Here is a 21,837-nt window from a genome sequence, read left to right as displayed (position 1 = left end):
TCATCACAATAATAATAATAATAATCATCTCAATCGCAATCTGATTATAATGATCATCATCAATAAAAAAAGGCTATGCTTTTAGATAGTGATATTGCTTTTATATACGATTTAACGAGGTTGGATAATTTATTTTATATTTTATTCATATACACACACACATACTAAAGAGATTTTTTTTTTGTAAAAACATCATCAATTGAATATATCAAACTAACCGCTAACTAATCTAGTTAGTATCAGATCAGATCATATAGACGCACACACACACACACACACACATAGGCATTTATTATTGTAACATTTATTACATAAGGTTAAGGATGGACCATTGATTAAGCTTATGATGTAGATGATATATACCCACACACACACACACACACACACACACTCTTTGGTGGATATATCTTGCTGTGAGCATAAGAATAATTTAACCGACAAACAACAACAACGACAACAACAACAACATCATCATCATTTAAAGTCAAAGATCATCATCATCATGATCATCAAACTCTTTGGAATTTTTTTTTTTATATTCATAATTTAAATTTTTATTTTATGAATATTTCTTTTGAATTTTTTTTTCATTTCATATTCGTGGTATTTGAATAATAATATTGATTCTTGAAACAAAATTTTTTTTTTAAATGTATTTTTACAAAGAAGAATGCCGATGATAGAAGAACAAAAATATTGAATGAATGAACAAGCATTTGATATACGACCAATCATATACACACTGGTGGTGGTATAATCCTCAAGACGCGCGATCAACCAATGGCCATAATAATAATAATCATTATCAATGGCCACCAACAATTCTCTATCATTCGAAAAAAAATATACTAAAAATCCCATTCAACATATTTTACGATTATCATCGATATCAATATCTTTGAGCAAAAAAAAAAAACAAACTTAAATCATGTTAAACTAATTTAAATTCTATGATCATCGTTAGTAATGTTTTTTCATTCATTCATAATATCCCACATTGATTTTTTATTGCCATTTTTTTCAAGAAAAAATCATCAAAAGATCGATTGTGGTTTAGAGTTTCATATCCATACACATTATGGATTCAGATTGAACTTTGATATTTCAGCAATAATATCGACATCTTCAAAGTAACAAATGCCGATAATTCATGTACCGGAATTGGTTAAGAAAAAAAATTGAATGAATTTAAAATAATATGAAATGAAAAATATTCGAAACTTTGATGAACAACAAAACTTATTTGTGGAATGAAAGAGTTGAATGTGTGTGTGTGTGTAATCATTACTACCGAGTGATAGTATTTTGTATTTTACTTTTTTTCTCCAAGATAACCGACGATAGCTGTCAGACAACAAAAGCTGTTAATCTTATGACTCGTTTTTTATGCAAATCATTTTTTCGCTTGAAAATTGTTTTTCCTTTACTTATTTACTATATCATAGAGTTTAGAAATATGACGACGACGACCAAGACGAAAATCAAGAAACCAACCCTTTTGATGTTATTCTTTTTTCTTCATTTGAAAAAATATTATTGTCATCTTCCTACTACTTGTTAGTAAGAATTGCACATAAATTAAAAATGAAATTTGGCATTCAATTTTCCGAAAGAGGTCATTGTTCGTGAATGTATTCTGTATACCAATATCCACACCAATGATGACCATATCAGCCAATAATTCTTTTCACTAAAAAAAATGAATTCACTGAATATCGTGTGTGTGTGTATGTGTGTATTCATTATTCAGTTATTTAATGCCACCACTTATATTATTATACAACAATAAGATATCAATCAGGAAACTAAAGAAGATAAAGATAGAGCATAATAAAAAGCTGATCTAATCGACAAACTATGAAATTGAGCATTTCATGGCAAAATAAATGATTATGATGATGATGATGATGATGATCACCATCATCTTTATCTGCTTCTGTAGACCACTGGTACTAAACACATTTTTCAAACCATCAAATACTTGATTGTTATCGTATACACACATTTTATTTTTGATCAAAACATCAAATCATAAATAGTAGATGTTTTTACTATACAATAGAAAAAAAATGTATTCTAAACCAATCTTGAATAAATTCTTGAACATTTCATATTCATAATGAACAATAGATCGACAATATAATCATTTCATGTATAGTAGATTGATATAGATATAGATATACTATCGTATATTGAATAATGATGATTATTCATATAATATATATATATATAGAACACTTTTGCAACACGATTGACCATAATGATGATGATGATGATGATGATGTTTTTTTTCTATACACTATTACTCTATACAAAATATAACAATGATTATAATCCATGCTATATTCTGTAGTGCATTATTGCCACACACGCTATTATCATCATCATCATCATCATCATTGAATCGAAACGAATCGTTTTTTTGAAAATTGTTTCTCTCTCTCTTTCTCTCTTTTTTTATGTTTTTGGCTCCACCCAAATGAGATCATTAAAATGGCCAAGATATATTTTCGTTCCAGTAATTTTTTCTGTTATATAACAAAAAAAAATGTTTAGCGACAATCAACAACAACAACAAAAGTTTTTACACATTGTCGGTAGTGGTAATGGTTTTGATTCAATCACAATTCAATTTTCAATCAATTTCATGTTATACATAATGATTATGATGATGATTATTATCATCACGACATGTAACTTCTCAATTTTTTCTAATAGTTTCCATTATTGTTGCCATTGTTATATTGATATTATGACTTCAAATTGATGAAGAAAAAAATCTTTTTGGTAATCTTTTTTATAGTTTTGAAAAATATGAAAATTAAATTTGGATCATTGTGCATTTGAATTTTGAAATGAACAACAATCAAGACTAACAAAAAAATGACCAAACCAATCAAATGTTTATGTTACAAGTGTCACAAAAAATAATGATGATGATGATGATGATGATAATTCACAAATGAATACCGAATGAAGCGTTTTTTTTTTTTTTTTTTTTTGGCAATGGGCTATAAATTTTGGCCAACATTTTTAACATGGTTCCCATGAGCTGAACAGTTGAAACAACAACGAAAAAAAAAATGCTTAAAATCTTTTTGAAAAAAAACAAACAAGCCAACAAACAAACACATGATGAACGAATCATCATCAATGTGAGAATGAATGGACAACTGAAAATGTGATTTTTTTATTTTTATTTTTTGATTGTCTGTCTGATCTCACATAAGTCAGATGACAAAATTACCAAGTGTCAAGAAAGAATCAAGCTAATCAAGCACATTTCTTTGGTTTTTTAGCACATTTATTCGTTGCTGTCTTTCATACGTTGTTTAGAGAAAAAAAAGAAAAAAAAAGTGAACTACATTGATTTGTGTGTGTGAGTGTGTTTAGCCGAAAATTATAGCAAAAAAAAAAACGGACAGCATTTTTCATTTATTCTTAAGTCATTTCAACTGTTTCAACTACATATATCGAAATTGGTAATTTGATACTTGGTGGCTAAAAACAAAAAAAAAATATTGAAGAAGAACCAAACCGAACCGAACCAAAAACCAAAATTAAAACGAAAACATTGCACACATGTGTGTGTGGAGTGTTCTAATTAATTTAATGCAAAAAAATGGTAAAAATTTTTCTGGCATTCAAGAAAATTGTCAAAGAATTAAATTGGTACAAAAAAAACTGAAATTCGATTGTTGGACAATTTCGAAACAAAACAAAAAAAAATGAATAATGATGCAGAAGCAGATTCGTATCTGTTTCTCATTAATTAATCTGTGCGAGAAAAAAAACCTATACCTGATGGAGATTACTACTATTATTTTTTTTGTAATTTGAACATTTTTTTTTCTTTCACTGATCGATTTCTCAATTTCTCAATCACAATGATGTGTTGTTGTTGTTGTTGTTGCTGTATTCACTCACGAAACAGAAACACACATAGATTTATTTCATTTTCTCATTTATTTCATTTTCTGATCAACAATTTATGTTATATGTCAAGAAGAAACAAAAAATGATGAAGGAAACAGAGCAAAAAAAAAATCCTTGTTCTTCCTTAGGACAAAATCGAAATTGATCTGATCAATTTATTTGAAACACAATTAAATCACGCCGAAAATGAATGAACGATCATCATCATCATCTTTCAATGAATATATATCATACACTTACACACACAAAAAAAAACACCGACTAATCGAATTGAAAAGCAACAGCAAAAAATTCGTTCATTTAGATTCTATCAAAAGAAAAAATCATCATCAATATGAAATAAGAAAAAAAAAATACAAAATTTGTTTTTGTGTTTGTGTGTGTGTATGCGTTGTCGATATAGCGATTCCAGTTTGAAGAACTGAATCATAACTGAATATTTGAAACCTAAAGCGATTAATAAATCACATTCGTGACCAACACTATTTTTACCTGCAAATAATAATGATAATAAATAAATAAATATTTTTGTAGCCGCTTTTAGGTTTTTTCGATTTGTTGTTGTTTTTTTTTGCTCATTTGAATTGAATTTAGCCATTGATAGTGTGTGTGTGTATGTTTTTTGTAATGATAACTACAACAACAACAGTAACAAGAGTTACGACACCTGCAAATCTACACACACACCTCTTCACATTTTTTGTTTTTCGTATGTTGTTGTTTTTGTGATCATTTTTCGATTATTTTAATCATTTTTTTCTCTTCGTGCTATTCGTATTTCCATTTGTTGTTGTTGTTGTTGTCGTGTTCATCGTTTTCTCTTATGTTTTCCATATGCATTTTACATTGATTTTCAATACAATAATGATTTGATTTGGAGAATAAGATAAAAAAAAATGAATGAATTGTCTGCCAAAAAGCAAAGCAACACGAATTTTACTTCACATACATTCGATTATCTTACTATTATGCGTGTGTGTATGCATACAAGTATCCAAAAAAATTATAGCAGGCCAACTAAATGATGAATTAAATGATCAGATCCAATGTTTCAAATTTCTTCAAGTATCTCATCTTACTCAATTTTTGAAATTTAGATTTCAATGAAAATGAAATACAGTCGCATAGCATTAACTAACATCATCGAAACAGGATTGAAATTGAAAGCGAAAAAAAAATCGCCATCAATTTCAATGATATATAGGATCTGTGGATTTTTTTTTTTGCAAATGTTTATTGTATTCAGCCTTCCTACAATTTAACAATTATATTATTATGATGATGATGATAATGATAAATAATGCCTGCAATAGTGTATGTGACAATGAACTTGACAATTTCATTTGAAATAACAATAGTGACAAATGAATGAATATACTAAATTTACATTACAAAACATAATTTGCACATTCATTCATTCATTATGTGTGTGTGTGTGTGTGTGCGTGTCTAGCTAATTATAATTATAACTTGAAACAAATGAATTAATGAATGAAAAGAAAAACCGACAAAAAACAATTCAAATTCTTTTTTTTCTGTATAAAGAGTTTTGATTTGATTCCTAAGTTTATTCAATGTTGGACAAGACAGTAATTAATTAACCAAAACGTCACGATGGACACGTTGTCGCACATGAACAAACGACCAGACTATTCTCTATTCTGGATGTTATATGAAAACATTTCGAATGCAAAAAAGAATCATTCCATAGGTTCATATTCCAACAGCAACAACAACAACAACAACCAGAATGTAGATTGAAAGAAAATGTTTATCACAATGATATAACAACACCGACAACAATAATCATTATAATAACAGCAAGGAATAATAATCATCATCAATGGTGCTATCATAATTCATCTTGTCACATTCATTTCAGTTAGATATTTCAGAAAGCGTATGGAGCAAAAAAAATGACAAGAAAAAAAACTAGCAAGTTGAAATAAATATCCAGTGAACAAAAAAAAAAAATAAATTAACTTAGCCACCTTTTTCTGGCCAGTGTGTGTATTCACACGAGCGGCAGAAGCTCATCATCATCAATGATGAAAAACAACAGCAGCAGCGTTTTTTTTTTGCATTTGAAAAAAATTCCAAAACAAAAAAAATTGGTCTATTCAATTTCCATTTGAAATGCTACTCATGCTTCTTGTTTTTTTTCTCTCACTCTCTCATTCATTCCTATGGATTGAAAATGAAAATTTTCATTTTCTTCAGGTGAAAAAAAGTCGGTAGATTTGTAATAATTTTTTCTGTGTCTGTGTGTGTGTGTGTGTTTGTGAGCAAGAGAAAACTAGAAATGAACAATTTATCTATCATGTAAAAAAAATGAAATCAACAACAACATCAATATCCGACCAAAACCGAGTGTGTGTCTATGTGTCTGACATAACGATAACAAAACTTTTTTTTCTGTAATGAAACAAAACTAAATAAACGAAATGAACACACATAGGAATTGCCGAATGTTGTTAATTGACTTTTTTTTGACCTGTGTCTGTATGTGTGTGTGCGTTTGTTTGGCTGGTTTTTCACATTTGTTTTTATTTTTGCCATTCCATCTTGTTCATTTGTAAAAGATTAATTAATTAAAAATTACATTGATATCAGTTTTTACTTTTCCAAAAAAACAGCAAATCAGTATGATGAGGCAACCAACAATTATGAAATGGAATTCTGAAATTAAAAAAAAAAATATTCGTGTGAAATTGATCATCTGAAATGATCAATTTTCGTATTGGCAATGAATGAATGGATCAGTGATGGAGAAAAACATTGATAGACAATATCCGATTTTGAATTTCTATCGAGAAAAAAAATCGATTAAATTTAACATTTTTTTCTGATATTTTAAAAATAAAAATTTTGATCAATAGAAAAATCTATTTCTATCACGGCAAAAGATCAAACAATAATGCTACTTATCATGATCACACAGTGATGATTTTAAAAATAAAGAAAAAGAAAAAAAATCTAATTTCATTTTCGATTGATTATGATCGATGATCAAGATCTAGTTAACACATCGATCACATTCAATTCGCTTTGAATGGGAAAAAAAATTCATCCATTCTTGGATATACCACACACAAACATGCAAATTTTTTTGCGAACCATTTTATTTCAAACAAATTCATTTTTTTTTTCTTTCTCTCATTGGAATTTCACATCATTTTATTTTGCATGTTGAGATTTTCATCATACGATAAACGATAGACAAATGGATGATGATGGGAGATGGTTAGCAATGAAAAAAAAATTCATAAAATTTATGTATTTTTCCGCCAATTCCGTATAATGAATTGAAGTTGAATAAATTGAATTTACTCGACCTAAAAAGAGAAAAACAAAATATGCAGAAATAAATCCATAATGATCAAGTTTGTTGATAAAAACAAAAACAAAAATGAAAATAAAAAATAAGCCAAAATGACAATCATCATTCATATATATATATAGCAAGACGACGACATGGCCAAAAATATTATTCTATTACGTCACTGGAATTTATTTATTCATTTTTTTTTGTCATCATAGTCAGATGTAACGAATTTGTTTCTTTTTTTCAATTCAGATTCTCCCGGTATTTATATTCTTTGATTGTAGATTCTGATAATTGACAAGAGATGTTAGTTTTTTTTACTCTTGAAATTTTCTTTCTTTTTTTTGCTACTAAAAATAACTTGAAAAATTTTTCAAATTGAACAAAAAACACACTTATAGTGAGACAATTTATTTTTTTTCATATTGAAAAAATATTTATGAACTTGATTGACATTTTTTTCCATGTTCATATTTTTCTGTCGATGAATATATATTTATTTATTTATCCGTGTGTATGTGTTTTGCTCGAAGTTGCTAAAAATATCATTCAGGAATTTGATTTGAAAACAATGAAACAACAAAAATGTACCAAAAAAAATGAATCATAATAAGCATTAAAACAAAACAAAAAAATTCCAAAAGAATCCGTCAAAAAATATGATCAAGGTGTGGTATAATAATACTTCATATACAAACACACGTACTACAATTTTCTTAATTTTTTTCATTTCTTTTTCGAAAATTTCTTTCTCATTCATTCTCTTATAACAAACTAATTGGATTCCTATGGATTTTTTTTATCCTCTGAATATGGTGGAGGAAAAAAATTCTTAGTTTTTTTTCATTTTTTTTTTTTTTTAATATCCACATTCACTTCACCAAATAACGATAATATCATGATGATGATGATGATGATAAAAACAGATTGGCCGACGTCGTATTCGATGATCGTTGCGTGTGGCAAACGAAAAAAAAATGAAAAATAAAATAAAATCTCATATTCTTCATAGAGAGAGAGAGAGAGAGAGGATTACTACCTTTTTTCTTTTCTTTCCGAATGATTTTTGATTCAATCCTCTTTCCATATATGTGTTTTCTTACGTAAAATGTTGTTGTTGTTGCTGTTGTTGTTTTTACGGCACAAGCCTGAAGACCTGTCATTCAAAAAAATGAAAAAAAAAATTATTCACTTATTCATTCATATTTTTACCACATCATCATCATTACAAACCGACCGATCGACCGACATAGTGAATGAGAATTGAATTGAATTTTTGAATTACTCCAAAATTTTGTACGAAAATGACGAGCTTCGGAAGTTATGAAAATTATTATTTTTTTTCACATATGAATGATAGCCATTATACGTATATGATAATGGTCATATGGATTTACCGAGTTTTTTTTCCATTTTTTTTACACAAATCGTTTATCTCGATTAAATCTTTTTTTTTATATGATATAACGATGTATTTGAATGTTATGATTTATTAGTGTATTTATGATTTTGTTTTTGTTTAGAATTTCCCGAAAAAAAATGTGATTGAATTATGTTTTTTTTTTGTATTTAGCAATAAAAAAAAACCCGAAAATCGTAATCAAAACAAATTCAATTTTCAAGACATTTGAATTGTTTGAATTTGTTTTGGATTGAAAATTTTCTTTTTGTTGTTGTTGAAGAAACACAAATTATTTGTTGTCAGACTATATACATCTATCCATTTTGGCTGGTTTTCATTATTATTATCATTAAGTCATTGTTCAATTTTCAATCACAAAACATGTCATTGATGATGGTCACTACACATAACATGGTTCCCCTTTAGCAATGAATTGATTTTTTTTTTTTTTTGGCTGTGGATTTTTCATTCAGCATGGCAGTAATTATAATTCATCAGGAAAAAATTATCATTTTCATATGAATTTTTTTTTTTTTTGAATCTGGCTATACCATTGGGTGCTGAAATCATTCGAAATGATTTTGTATTTTAATGCTACTGGCTGTAATTGTAAACTACTTGTCTTTTTTTTTCTTTTTACATGTCGACGACATCATAGACACACTAGACATTAGACGAATACACAATAGGAATTTTTTTTTAACGGCAACAACATAAATTCACCTTGACCACCACCACCACCATCATCATCATTTAAATGAAAATACAAATAACAATAACAGATTTCCTCTTGTCAAATATTGACTGACATAATTGGCCTTCAATGTGTGTGTGTGTATGTTTATAGCATGAAATTGGAGAGAGAAAGAAAAAAAAAACTCCATAACATTGGCCATATACAACACCTATAATCTTTCTACCCTCATCATCATCATCATCATTATTATTTTCATCATCATCATCATATTATTTATATGGTGTGTGTGTGTGTGTGTGTATGTGTGGCAAATATGGTCTCATAATAATCAATGAAATAATAATGGATATTCAATACCGCCTTAAATATAACCTTAAATCGATGATAATGACGATGATGATCAACAACAACAACAAAACAATAATAATAACAATTGCTTGTCATCAAATCGTTTCGTTGTTGTTGTTGTTGTTTATGTTTGCACAGTCAATCAACAACAACAAGATTTGACCGACAATTGATGACATGATGAAATATAAATGACGTTCATTTTCTTTGGTATGACTATGGCATGTCAATCAAAATCATTTTTTTTTTCTTTTTACATAAAAATCCCGCAACCGATCCCCATTATAAATTGTATATATTGGCTATTAAATCAATCATAGTTTTTTTTCTCTCCTGATGTTTGTATGAATGTTGTAAAATTTAAATGAGTGTAATGTAAAAACAAGACATCCATAGTTGTATTGTGATCCTTGATTTTTTGTTGTTGTTATGATGATGATAGACAACTGTATAATTAACTATAAATGATAATGATAATGATGATCATGATGATTGGATGCTGGCACTTGTCAATTTTTGTTACTGTTGTTGTTTGTATTGTTTGTTTTGTATTTATAGTTAGTTTATTTTACTATTCTATTATACTAGTATCCAATGTCTAATTAGCCTAAAACTAGAATTCCATTAGTTTTTCTGTTTCTCGGTATTTTTTTTTCAATGAAAAAAAAATTGATTTTTATGGTCATCAAAAAAAAAAAAAAAATTCAGAAATCTTTTTATTTTTATTTTTTTCAGAATTCATACAATTTTCGTTTTGATCGAACAGAATGATACAATATGATCAAATGAAATTGAGAATATAGATGATTATATAGATGGAAACGAGAAGAAAAAAAATAATAGGTAAAATCAAAATCAAATCAATAAAGTTGTAAGAACAAAGAGCAATTTCTAGTTGTGAGAAAAAAAAATTGATATTTAATGCTAGAGAGATGAGAGATGTAGTATTGTGGATCACTCTCGTTTTGTTTTGTTTGGATTTTTGTTTCTACATACATACATGTGGTTTTGGATGTAATGTTTTTTGTTTGTTTGTTTGTTTGTTTCATAAATTGATTTGAGGTTAAAAGTTGGCATTTTTTTTCATTTTGTACAGGTTTTTTTTCATATCATAATCAAATCTTCAGTGTTTGTGTGTGTGTGTGTGTGTGTGGAATGTTTTTCTTAATGAAATTGAAAATAACATTAAATGTCGAATGTAGACAATTGAATGAGTCCAAATTTTTCAAATAGTGTTATTAATTGTTGGAAAACAGAATAAGAATCAAGGAATCAAAATTGTGGTCGAGCAGCACCACTAAATGCAGCAACAGCAGCCGCCATACTTGCACCATATTTACTATAACTATCAAATGCTGATGGATTTGCCGCAAGTGATGCAGCTGCTGATGATGATAATACGGAACTTAATTGAAACATTGTTTCCGCATTCGATTACAGCACCTGCTGCAGCATGATGCATGACTAGAGCGGATGGTGCAACATCGGCTAAATGATGATGATGACCAGTAGTAGATCCGGCTGCTGCTGCCGCTGCTGCTGCATGATGTAATGTATGATGGCTAAAATGACTTTGAGTTGTTGGATGATGTGGATGATGATGATGTGTATGATGATGGGAACCAAAACGGAATGCCGAATGTGGATAGCCCATTGCAGATGACATTGATGTAACTGCCGAAAGAGCTGATTGACTTCCTAGATTTGGCACTAAAACTATTCGATACTCCTCCTCCTCCTGTTCCTGTTATTAAAGTAGCACCACCACCACCACCACCACTATCAATAAGACCATTAGTTCCTATATTCACTGTTGCCGTATTGTTTAGATGATTAGCTAATGCAGAAAATGCAGATAATTCGGGTGATGTTCCATTTGTTCCATTAAGGTTTAACAGTGTTGTAGATGGTGTTAAATTATTATTGGCAGTAGCTGTTGTCGTCGAATTCATTTCATTGCTGCTGCTTGTACGTTCAGAATTTCCTTCCTCAAATTCATCATCAGTTGAATCACCACCTGAATGTGAGGAATCATTCGTAACTTTTACAGAATTTTTTCCAATATTATGTTTATCATTTGAATCTCTACTGTGAGCGATGGTTTTTTCCAATAATAAAAAATCAAATTGAAAAAAAGAAATTTTTTTTAGATAAAGAATTTATTTGACAAATAAAGGAATTTTTCAAAAGAAAAAAATTTTAAAAAATGTAAACTTACGTATCTTTAGCTTCGGCTGCTCTATCACGTTGACGACGATTCTTGAACCAATTGCTGACTATTGTGACGAAATATAGACAGTTTTAAACATTATATATTTACACATTATGATTTTGAAAATATAAAACACTATTTTACCTTGTGTTGTTGTCAAACCGGTAGCATCAGATAAATCTCTTTTTTCTCTTGGTGATGGATATGGATTTTGTGAATACCATTCTCTAAGTACATTACGTGATTTTTCCTTAAAACAATATGATGTTTCTTCACCATCCCATATTGTTCTTGGTAATGGAAATTTTCTACGTATACGATATTTACCAACAGCACCTAATGGCCGTCCACGTGCACGTTCAGCTTCAATATAATGAGCTTTTAACCATAATGATTGCAATTTTGGATGTGAATTAGGACTATAATTATGACTTTCAAGAATTTTATACAATTCTTTAAAATTCCCTCTAAAAAAAACAAAATAAAAAAAAACAAAGATTAATGCATGAAAAATGAAAAACAATGATTCAACATTGTATAGACAAGATGAGACAATAAATTCTACATTTTTTTTCGCAATTCTTGTAAATGGACTGGCAATTGTAATCATCGTCATTATGATGATGATGACGATAATAACCACAAATACATGACCAAATGCAAAAATTTTATTTATTTATTTATTTTGTTTTTTTTGTATAGTTAGTGAAATTTGATATATTCTTCACATTTTTTTTTCTTTGAAATAAAAATGTATATGATGTGAACATCAGCAAGAGAGAGAGAGAGAGAGAGAGAGCAAAAAGGAAAAAAACTTTGTGGCAAAACCAAAAAATGATTTGTATTTGTATTTGGAAAAAGTGTGTATGTAATGGTTGATGGCTGCTTGTGTTTGTGTGTGTGTGTTTACAATCAGTTCTTTTTCTTAATTTGCTACAAATACAATATAATTCAACCAACAACAAGAAGAAAAAATATTGATGTTGATAGACATGGACAACAACAACAGAAGAAGCTAGGACCAAAACACACACACATATACATCAAACACTCGGGACCGTTGTTATTTTTTTTCTCCATTTTAGCTAATAATTGTTTGCTTTTCATTTTGTTTTTGTTAATCTAGAATATTGTATATGCTCTCTTTGTATATTTTTCTTTTGCTCATTCAATTCTTCAATGTGTTGTCATCATCATCATCATTTTATATGTAGAATTGATGAACAGAATATATACATCATACATTTCATTCTTTGAAATATTCTCATTGCTAGTGTCTGTCTGTGTGTGTGTGTGTGAGTTTTTTTGCTGACTAGTACAAACTTTTTTTTTCTTGATTCACATTGATGAAAAAAGAGAGTAGAAGAGACAGAGAGAAAATATTTTACCCAACCAAAAACAACAAAAAAAACAATCAGCAACAACAACAACAACAATTTCCATTAGTTTAACTGTTGAGAACAAAAATGATCCATTGTGTTCTTTGGCTATGTCCACACACACACACACACACATTGGATTCTTCAATGATTGAGATTCAACATTGATCGACTGACATGCACACACATACACAAACGAATCATTTATATATATATAGAATGTTGATGATGGAAGAATATTTTATCATTATAAAAAAAGACCTTGTAGAATTCTTTTTTTTTTGCCATTGATTGTGAACCAAATGTTTGTTTGTTTGTTCATCATCATCATCGTCATCTAAAGACAAAAAGAAGGGTATTAAATTTCAAAAGAAAGAGAAAAAAAATTGTACCACAAAAATAAAATAACGGGAACTCATCATCATCATTGTTGTTGTTGTTGCTGTTGTTTTTGTTGATTTGAAGCATTTGCAATGAAAGAATGTTTAATGATAAGTAACGTAAACGTTTACATTTTTTTTTAGAAAAGAAAAATTGTTCTTACGGTCAATTGCTGATTTTCACATGACCAGAAATTTTTTTTTTCTTTTTGCATCAAAGATTTAAAAAACCAAAATAAATCTGAATAAGATTCATGTAATTCATCGATTAACTGATTGATTTCACTGGCCATGGTCACTACTAATATTCAATGCAATTTGTCTGTTAGTAAAACATGAAATGAACAACAGAACAAAAAAAGATACAGTGTAAAAAAAACTGGACATGGAAATTTTTTCAGTTTTCATTTTCAAAAAAAAAAAAAAAATGCCGAATGCAAAACAAATTTAAAACAACTACAACAACAAAAAACATTGAAATTTTCGTCGTTTTTTTTTACTACTCTACGTTATTAGATTGATGAATGATGATGATAATGAATGAAAATAATGAGAATTTGAAAACAAAAAAAAACGTGATATTCATCTATCTATGAACTTAACACGTTTCTTCTACATTTTTTTATTCTCATTCATTTCATTAAAAACAATTTTTCATTTCAATTCGATTCGAATCATTTTTCACGTTGTTATTGTTATGGTTGTTGTTGTTGTGATATGATCATGAAAACAAAATAAAATAAAAAATACGAAAATGAACCAACAACACCAAATGTTGAAAATCAATCAATCAATTTCGGTATCATCATCATTATTATTATTATTGATTTGATAGTATAATTGTAAAAATAATTTTGAAAATTTTCTGCTCATTTAACAATAAAAAAGTATCAAATTCAATGAATGATCATTTATTTATTAATATAGATGGATGTTGTTACCATCTAATATTAGTTAACATTTTATAATATCGATTAAAAATCGATAATAATGGTAAAATGAATATTTTGTTTACTTTGAACTCGTATGTTATTAAAATTTATTGAATCGTTGTTGGTCAATATGAGTTATGAGCAAAAAAAACCAGAACGACATGAATGAATTTTTTTTTTTGGCCATTAAAAACAACAACAACCCGATAAAATCTAGGGTACTAGACTATCAAGAGATTTTCTTTTTTTTAAGAGAGCTATTTCTAAGCTATTAAGTGCATGATGATGTTGTTGATCGGTCGATCGGTTGGTTGGTTGGTTGGTTGGTCGGTCGAAGGTTAACGGTGGTGGATAACAGTGTGAGCATGATTGTGTATAGATGCAGCAATAAAATGAATGATCGCAATCAAAAAGGTCAAAGGTCTCGTATACCACCACAATAACCACCACTATGATATGAGCATTGATTAATCACTCTATCATTCTTATTCAGGATTCATACAAATACACCACACACACGCACATATTTTTTTTGAGGGGGGGGGGTAGTTTCATTTCAAGTTCGAACAACAACAACATGGATACTAATACAACCCCCCCTTCCCCAAGAAAAAACAGATGGAAAATCTAAATGTTACTGAATTTGAATGGATTTTTTTTACAAAAAAAAAAATAAAAAAAAATCTATATAGACCGTTTGATTGGTTGGGTTGTATTCAACGATGATGATGATGATTACATATGGTGAACATGCATTCACAAACAGATCAAAAAAAAAATATTTATATTTTAGTCGTGAATGTTGCCATGTTCATTTCATCATCATCATCATCATAATCACAAGTTTAGCCGATAGAGAAAGAGAGAGAGAGAGAGAAAAAAAAATCATAATAAATAAATCTAATTGAATTGATAAGAGATTCATGTCATGACGAATGTGAATACATATATCCCTTGAAGCCATAGACCAATGTGAATACTAGTAATAATGCGAAAAAAAATTTATTAAAGATATTTGTCATCATTTTTTTTGTTGTTGTTGTTGTACTGAAGAAAAAAAAATTGATGTGACATTATCTTATCATAGTCAGTATATTTTTTTCTGCTTTTTTCATTATTTTAAAGATTGATATTCATGATGAAATTGAAATCTACAAATCTGAACGAAATATGTGGACAAAAATATTAACACTTGTGATAATTAATCAAAATTCAATTTTTTTTCTCAAATATATGTGATGAGAACGAGGAAAAAAATTTTTTTTTTTTTGGTTTCTTTGGATACTGATGAAAACCTGATCAGATTGTAATTGGAGCTAAATGAGATTTTTGTTTTTTTTTTGTTCGGTGACAAATAGTTCAACACTGAAAAAAAGTCATTGACGCTTCTGTTGTGTGTGTGTGTGTGTTCGAATGTGAACGAATTTGGAATCAATAAATCTTGAAAAAAAATCAGCCAAGAGATTCTTGAATCATTTGTCATTAAACATTTATCTACAATGATTTTTTTTTTTTTGCTTTTTGGTACCACTATTCATATCATTAATCATTGATCATTATGAATGAATTTGTGTTCGAATAAATCATGTCTCAATTTTTCTTTTCTTCTTCTTTTTTTTCCATCATCAATGAGGTGGCCATTCATAATAGACAACAAACAACTGAAAGGATTTAAAACACCGGAAATAACCAATAATTTTGTTGTTGATGGCAACCAAAGACCGAAAAACAACAACAATAACAACAACAACAACAACAAAGGTCATTCAATAAAAAAAACATACTAATTAGTTGTTTAGGATATTAAATTTTGTTCTCTGTTTCGCTTTCTTTATCATTTAATAATTCGTTTTGTTTTCGTTGTTGTTGTTGTTGTTGTTTTTGATCGGTTGTTTTGATATTTACAATAAAGCACATATATACAATACACACATAATGTAATTTGTCCAATTTCCCATGAATTGATTGCAATATATTCGATATATTCATTTGATTTGGATATGGCAATAGAAATCAAAAACCAAAACTTTTATCACCGAGATACCGATGATGATGATGATGATATCCGAGAGATTTACACACACACACACACACATACATATACACAAAAAACATTTACAAAATACTCAGACATCATAGAAAAAACATGATCAAATGAAACAGAATTGTGTGTATGGAAAACATTTCATTTCATCGAAAAAAAACCGACAATGATTACCGATATATCGAAATGCCGACTATTAAATGTTCTGTGGCATGATAATTTTGTTTCGAAAAATTGTCTGATGATTTGTTGATCATAATCATCATGATGATAATCAACAAAATCATCAATGATAATTTGTTGTTCTCATTTCAACAGACAGCATGGTCAGTGTATCCAAATAGATTTGATTGCATTTTTCTCTCTTCTGTTAGAATTGTGAATGAACAAAAAAACTACGATCAGATTTGATGGTTTTTTGATGTTGATGATGATAATGATGATTCTCAAATGACAAATGTGTATGTGTGTTTTGAATTGTTTTGTATTGTGTGATGGAAATAGTAGTGGTTGTCATTATGAACATGATCAAATAGAACAACAACCGGCAAAAAAAAACAGATCCAAAACATATCTTGGCCAAATATTATCAAACATATCAAATAGTAATGATTTTGATTGATATACACACACCCAAACAAATTTGAATTTGATATATAAATCGATAACGGTTTCAAATACATATCACATCATTATTGATTATCATCAATAATGATAATCAACAACAACAACAACAACATGAATGATCAAATCCATCGACAGTATTGATTTTATTGAAAGGAATGAATGAATTTTAGTTTTTTTGGAAAAAAAACAAATCAAACAATTTATTTGGTATGATGATCACTGGCGAAACCAAAAATGAATAAAATAACGAATCTAAGCTAATAAACGTGGTATACACGCGTACGTATTTTTCTTTCATTTTTTTTTTTGTTTTGTTTGGTTGATTGGTTGGTAAACTTTTAAGATTCGCGCTTTATTTGAACTAATCAACCGACTAAATCAAACAAAACTGAACAAGAGAAAAAAAAATTTATAAAGCATCAGCCGCTCAAATAATAATAATTCTAAATCCATAAATGTACAGAATCATGTAGTTCAAGTCAAAAGTTGATCCATGTTGGTCAGAGCAAAAAAAAAATTTTGTTTGTTCATGTGGTTTTTGTTGTTGTTGTTGTTGTTGCTGTTGGAAATATTAAACATAGACATAGAGGGTTTGAAGTTTGCCAGAAAAAAATGGTCGCATGGCTTAATGCAAGAAATGAGAGAAAAAAAATGGATTGAATGAATTGAACGGTTAGATGAAATGATTTTTCAAACAAAACATGGTTTCAAAATATTGTGATGAATTATAAAAAGATCGCCGACACTTCATATATAACAACGAATGAGAGAGAGAGAGAAAAAAAAATGTAAGCAAAGATGCAATGTAAATATCCACACAAGATTCATCATATATTAAATGAATGCAAACAACACAATTGGAGACTTGGAAAAACGAGAAAAAAAAACACTCAATGAAATTCAGTGCTGCTCAGTTATTTGTTAATTGTAAAAGTAATGGAAATATTATTTTTATGCGAATAAAATGGGGACAAAGTTCAATCAATAAATTTTTGTTTCTTTCTCCATTTCGTTCGTTTTTTTTATATATTCGAGGATCAAAGTGTTAAAACACATAGACCATAGCATAGTAAGAAAAATGTTTATGAATGATATATATATTTTATTATTTGATTTTTGGTTGGTTGGGTTTTTTTTTCTTTTATTTGTCTGTTTTGTTTGTTTGTATGGAGTGGTAAAAAAAAAAGTTCACTTACCTATGGAATGCAACCAATGCTTTTGCTTTTAAAACTGATTCATTCTTATGTAATGGTTCACATGCAGGTAATGACCATAAGAATCGTCCTAAACGTTCAATATTGCCTGATTGTTGCAATACTTCACAAACACATGCAACTTGTTCCTGTGTAAAACCTAATGTTGGTAATAATATTGTTGGTGATAATGAACTAGGCATGGCTGTTGTTGTTGTTGCTGATGATGATGATGATGATAATGATAATGAATTATTTAAATGATGTAATTGTTGTTGATGATGATCAAAATGATTTTGATTATTTCCGGTGATTAATCCTGAAATTATTCCTGTAGAATTGTTTATTATTGATAATGGCGGTGATGATAATGATGAAAATGATGTTGTTGCACCAATTAAACCGATACTATTGGTCAATGTTGTTTTTAATGTTGGTGAAATTGTATTTTGTTTTATTGTTGCTGTTATTATTGTCGATGGTAATGATTTTGATGATGTTGATGATGATGGTGATGATGATTTCGATGATGAAGATGATGATGGTGATAATGAGGATAAATTATGTATTGTTGTTGTTGTTGTTGTTGTTGATGCTGCTGCTGCTGCTGTAGTCGATGTAGATGGTGTATGATGAACATGATGTATTGTATTATTATGATGATGATTATTATTATGACCACTTAGATCTAAACCGGCCATTGATGATAATGAACCGACCGTGAATTGTTGTTGTTGTTGTTGTTGTATCGATGATGATAATGCTGTTGTTGTTGATGGTAAGGAAGCATCAGCAATCGTCGTCATATGTCCAACAATCATCACAGAAAAATAATATTATTATTATTATCTTTAATGAAAAAAGAATCCAAATAAATTAATTCAATCCGTAATCTGAAGAATTTTGTTTCCAGTAATTTTATTTGATGAACGAATCAAAATCACTAATATTGAATATACTGGAAAATTAAATGATGATTCAATTCAATTCGAATATGATATTGACAAAATGTAAATGACGATGTAAAACAAGATCCATTTGCTATTTGTATAAATGTTGTATATATCCATGTTTTACAAATATAATCTTACACAAGTGTGTTTGTGTGTGTGTGTGTGTGCATATGTTTTGGTAAATCCCACAGTTGAAACAGTGAAACAACACTATCATTTCAGATTCAAAATGATGAAAATGATGATAATCATTATATTGATCATTTGATGATTGATAATTGAAATTTGAACACGTTAATAAAAATGGAGAAAAAAAAAGATGTTCACATTGAAAACATTTCTATAGTTGTTGGTTATGCTCTTTTTTCGAAATTTAAATTTTATCAACAACAACTGAAATGAAAGACGAATTATTGTTGTAGTCGTCTTGATTGATTGATTGAAACAAAAGATCAAACGGAATTAAACCCAGAACAACAACAACAACAACAAAAAAAATCATTGAATCATGTATGCGTGTTGTATCTGTTGATGATTATTATTATATTGTGATATATATGTGTGATGACATTAAACAACAACGAACAAAATCAATAAATTTGTGTAATTTGATGATTGTTACTTGTTGTTGATGGTGATTAAATTAATATATACACCAGAAAACAAATCGCATACAAGGATATATTACAAATCGGATATGATGATATTCAATCGGTATAGATTTATATACCATTGATTGATGATTGATGATTGTATCGAATATTTTTTGTCAACACTAATAATATGGCTAGAAGATGTCAATCATAATGAATTTGATTTTATTGAGAATTATAATATTTAGAAGATCAACACATACACATGATGATCAAAACACTAATTGACACATTGTGAATTGTAATTTGATGGAAAACATTTAAAGAATTGAAAACCATGGATAAATGAACATTATATATTACACAATACACAAACACCAGAATACAGCTGATCATTTCGTTCAGTTAAGGTATGGGTGTATGTATTATATTATTCGATGTGAATGATGGTTATACATGTATCGAAACGGATATGATATTCACATTTTCTTTTCTTCTTCTACTTCTTCTTATTTTCAATAATTTATTCACTCCTTTTTCTTTAACACATTCAATATATCAAGTGGCGCTATTTAGATATACCATAGGATACATTTCATATTATTACCACCACCACCACCATCACCACCACCACCGCTATCACAATCACCATATTACAGAAGCCACCGCCACCGATGAAGATTTTTTTTTTTGTTTGAATGTAGCCATATGATGTTGATGATAATATGCGATGGATGCTGTTGATATTTTTTATCTCTTTCTTTCTATTTCTCTCTCTGCTCTCTCTATTCACTGTCTATATGATAATGATCATCATCATTCGATATAAAACGACGACAATGATCACATACACACACACACACAACTTAATAGATTCAGATTACAAACAAATTTTCTTCTTTTTTTTCATAAAAATGAATGAATGAATATGTAGTGTATGAATGGTGAATTTTGTGGAAATAATGGAAGTAATGAATAGTTTGCAAAAAAAAAAACTGGCTTCAATTTCAAAAATTTACGGCATAAATCTGTTGATGATGATGATCATTTTTCGCGCACGCGCTTCAATTTTTTCTATTATATCCAATATTTCATTTTACACTTGGATATACACACACATATATAGCAGAATAATATAAAGCATGAAAAAATTAGTTGGCATAGAAGTATATGATATATACCAAGTATATCATATACACATTTTTTAGGCGGCTCTAGGAATAAAAATAACAACGTCAAAAAAAAAAATTACAACAACAAAATGATCTCCAACGACGACCAGAAAATGATGTTATTGTTGTTGTTGTTGTTCAGAATGATGATTGAATATTAACAAAAAAAAAATCGGAGCAGAAGCAATAGTCATAATGAAGCCTGCTGCTATTTTACGTTACATTTTTTTTTACGTTAACCAGTTTGATGATGATTGTGGGATGGATCTTGTTTCGTATTTCGTTTCGATACACACTCACACACACACATACTGCTGTATTTGATTTAACCATAACTATTTCACTAGCCACTAAACAGATATTTTTTTTTTTGAATGAAAAAAAAAACTAAAACTCAAATGGATATTACAATAAATGAGGCGGGATCTTTCAATATTATGTATCAGCAATGTATATGGTGTATTGTGTGCGAAAAGAACTTTTTTCTGGCCAAAAAAAATGGACATCACTGATTTTTGATATTATTATGCAACAACAACAACTGGATTCGTAGTCAAAAAAAAAAATTCATTTGATTGTGTTTTTCTCTCACAAAAATTTTTTTTTTCTTTCGTTGTCCAAAAATCGAACAATCTCGAATCAAA

At 28.6% G+C, this 21,837-nt stretch overlaps 1 protein-coding gene across 2 annotated transcripts; it reads right to left on the bottom strand.

Annotated features, from left to right (window-relative positions):
* Positions 1 to 10,421: 10,421 nt before the first annotated feature.
* On the bottom strand, positions 10,422 to 20,862 carry LOC124491566 (uncharacterized). 2 transcript variants are annotated; one of them, XM_047054235.2, is made up of 4 exons: positions 18,479 to 20,862; positions 12,065 to 12,387; positions 11,927 to 11,984; positions 10,422 to 11,796 (listed from the first exon to the last, which is right to left on the bottom strand). In XM_047054235.2, the coding sequence occupies exons 1-4, from the start codon at positions 19,294 to 19,296 to the stop codon at positions 11,271 to 11,273; spliced, it is 1,725 nt and encodes a 574-aa protein (XP_046910191.2). In that variant the 5' UTR covers positions 19,297 to 20,862; the 3' UTR covers positions 10,422 to 11,270. The 2 variants fall into 2 exon arrangements, with proteins under 2 accessions (XP_046910191.2, XP_046910192.2); XM_047054236.2 differs by having other exon boundaries at positions 10,422 to 11,793; positions 18,479 to 20,861.
* Positions 20,863 to 21,837: the final 975 nt, after the last annotated feature.

This window comes from Dermatophagoides farinae, chromosome 1, assembly GCF_024713945.1.
Source record: "Dermatophagoides farinae isolate YC_2012a chromosome 1, ASM2471394v1, whole genome shotgun sequence".
NCBI lineage: Eukaryota > Metazoa > Arthropoda > Arachnida > Sarcoptiformes > Pyroglyphidae > Dermatophagoides > Dermatophagoides farinae.
The sequence above is the reverse complement of the archived record's forward strand: the minus strand, read 5'-3'. Positions and strand labels throughout refer to the sequence as shown.

Coding starts and splice junctions, on each gene's coding strand:
- LOC124491566 (XM_047054235.2), bottom strand. CDS start 19,296: ATGATTGTTGGACATATGACGACGATTGCTGATGCTTCCTTACCATCA. Junction 12,388..18,478: donor GCATTGGTTGCATTCCATAG/GTAAGTGAACTT, acceptor TGTTTTTTTTAG/AGGGAATTTTAAAGAATTGT. Junction 11,985..12,064: donor CGGTTTGACAACAACACAAG/GTAAAATAGTGT, acceptor TCGTCACAATAG/TCAGCAATTGGTTCAAGAAT.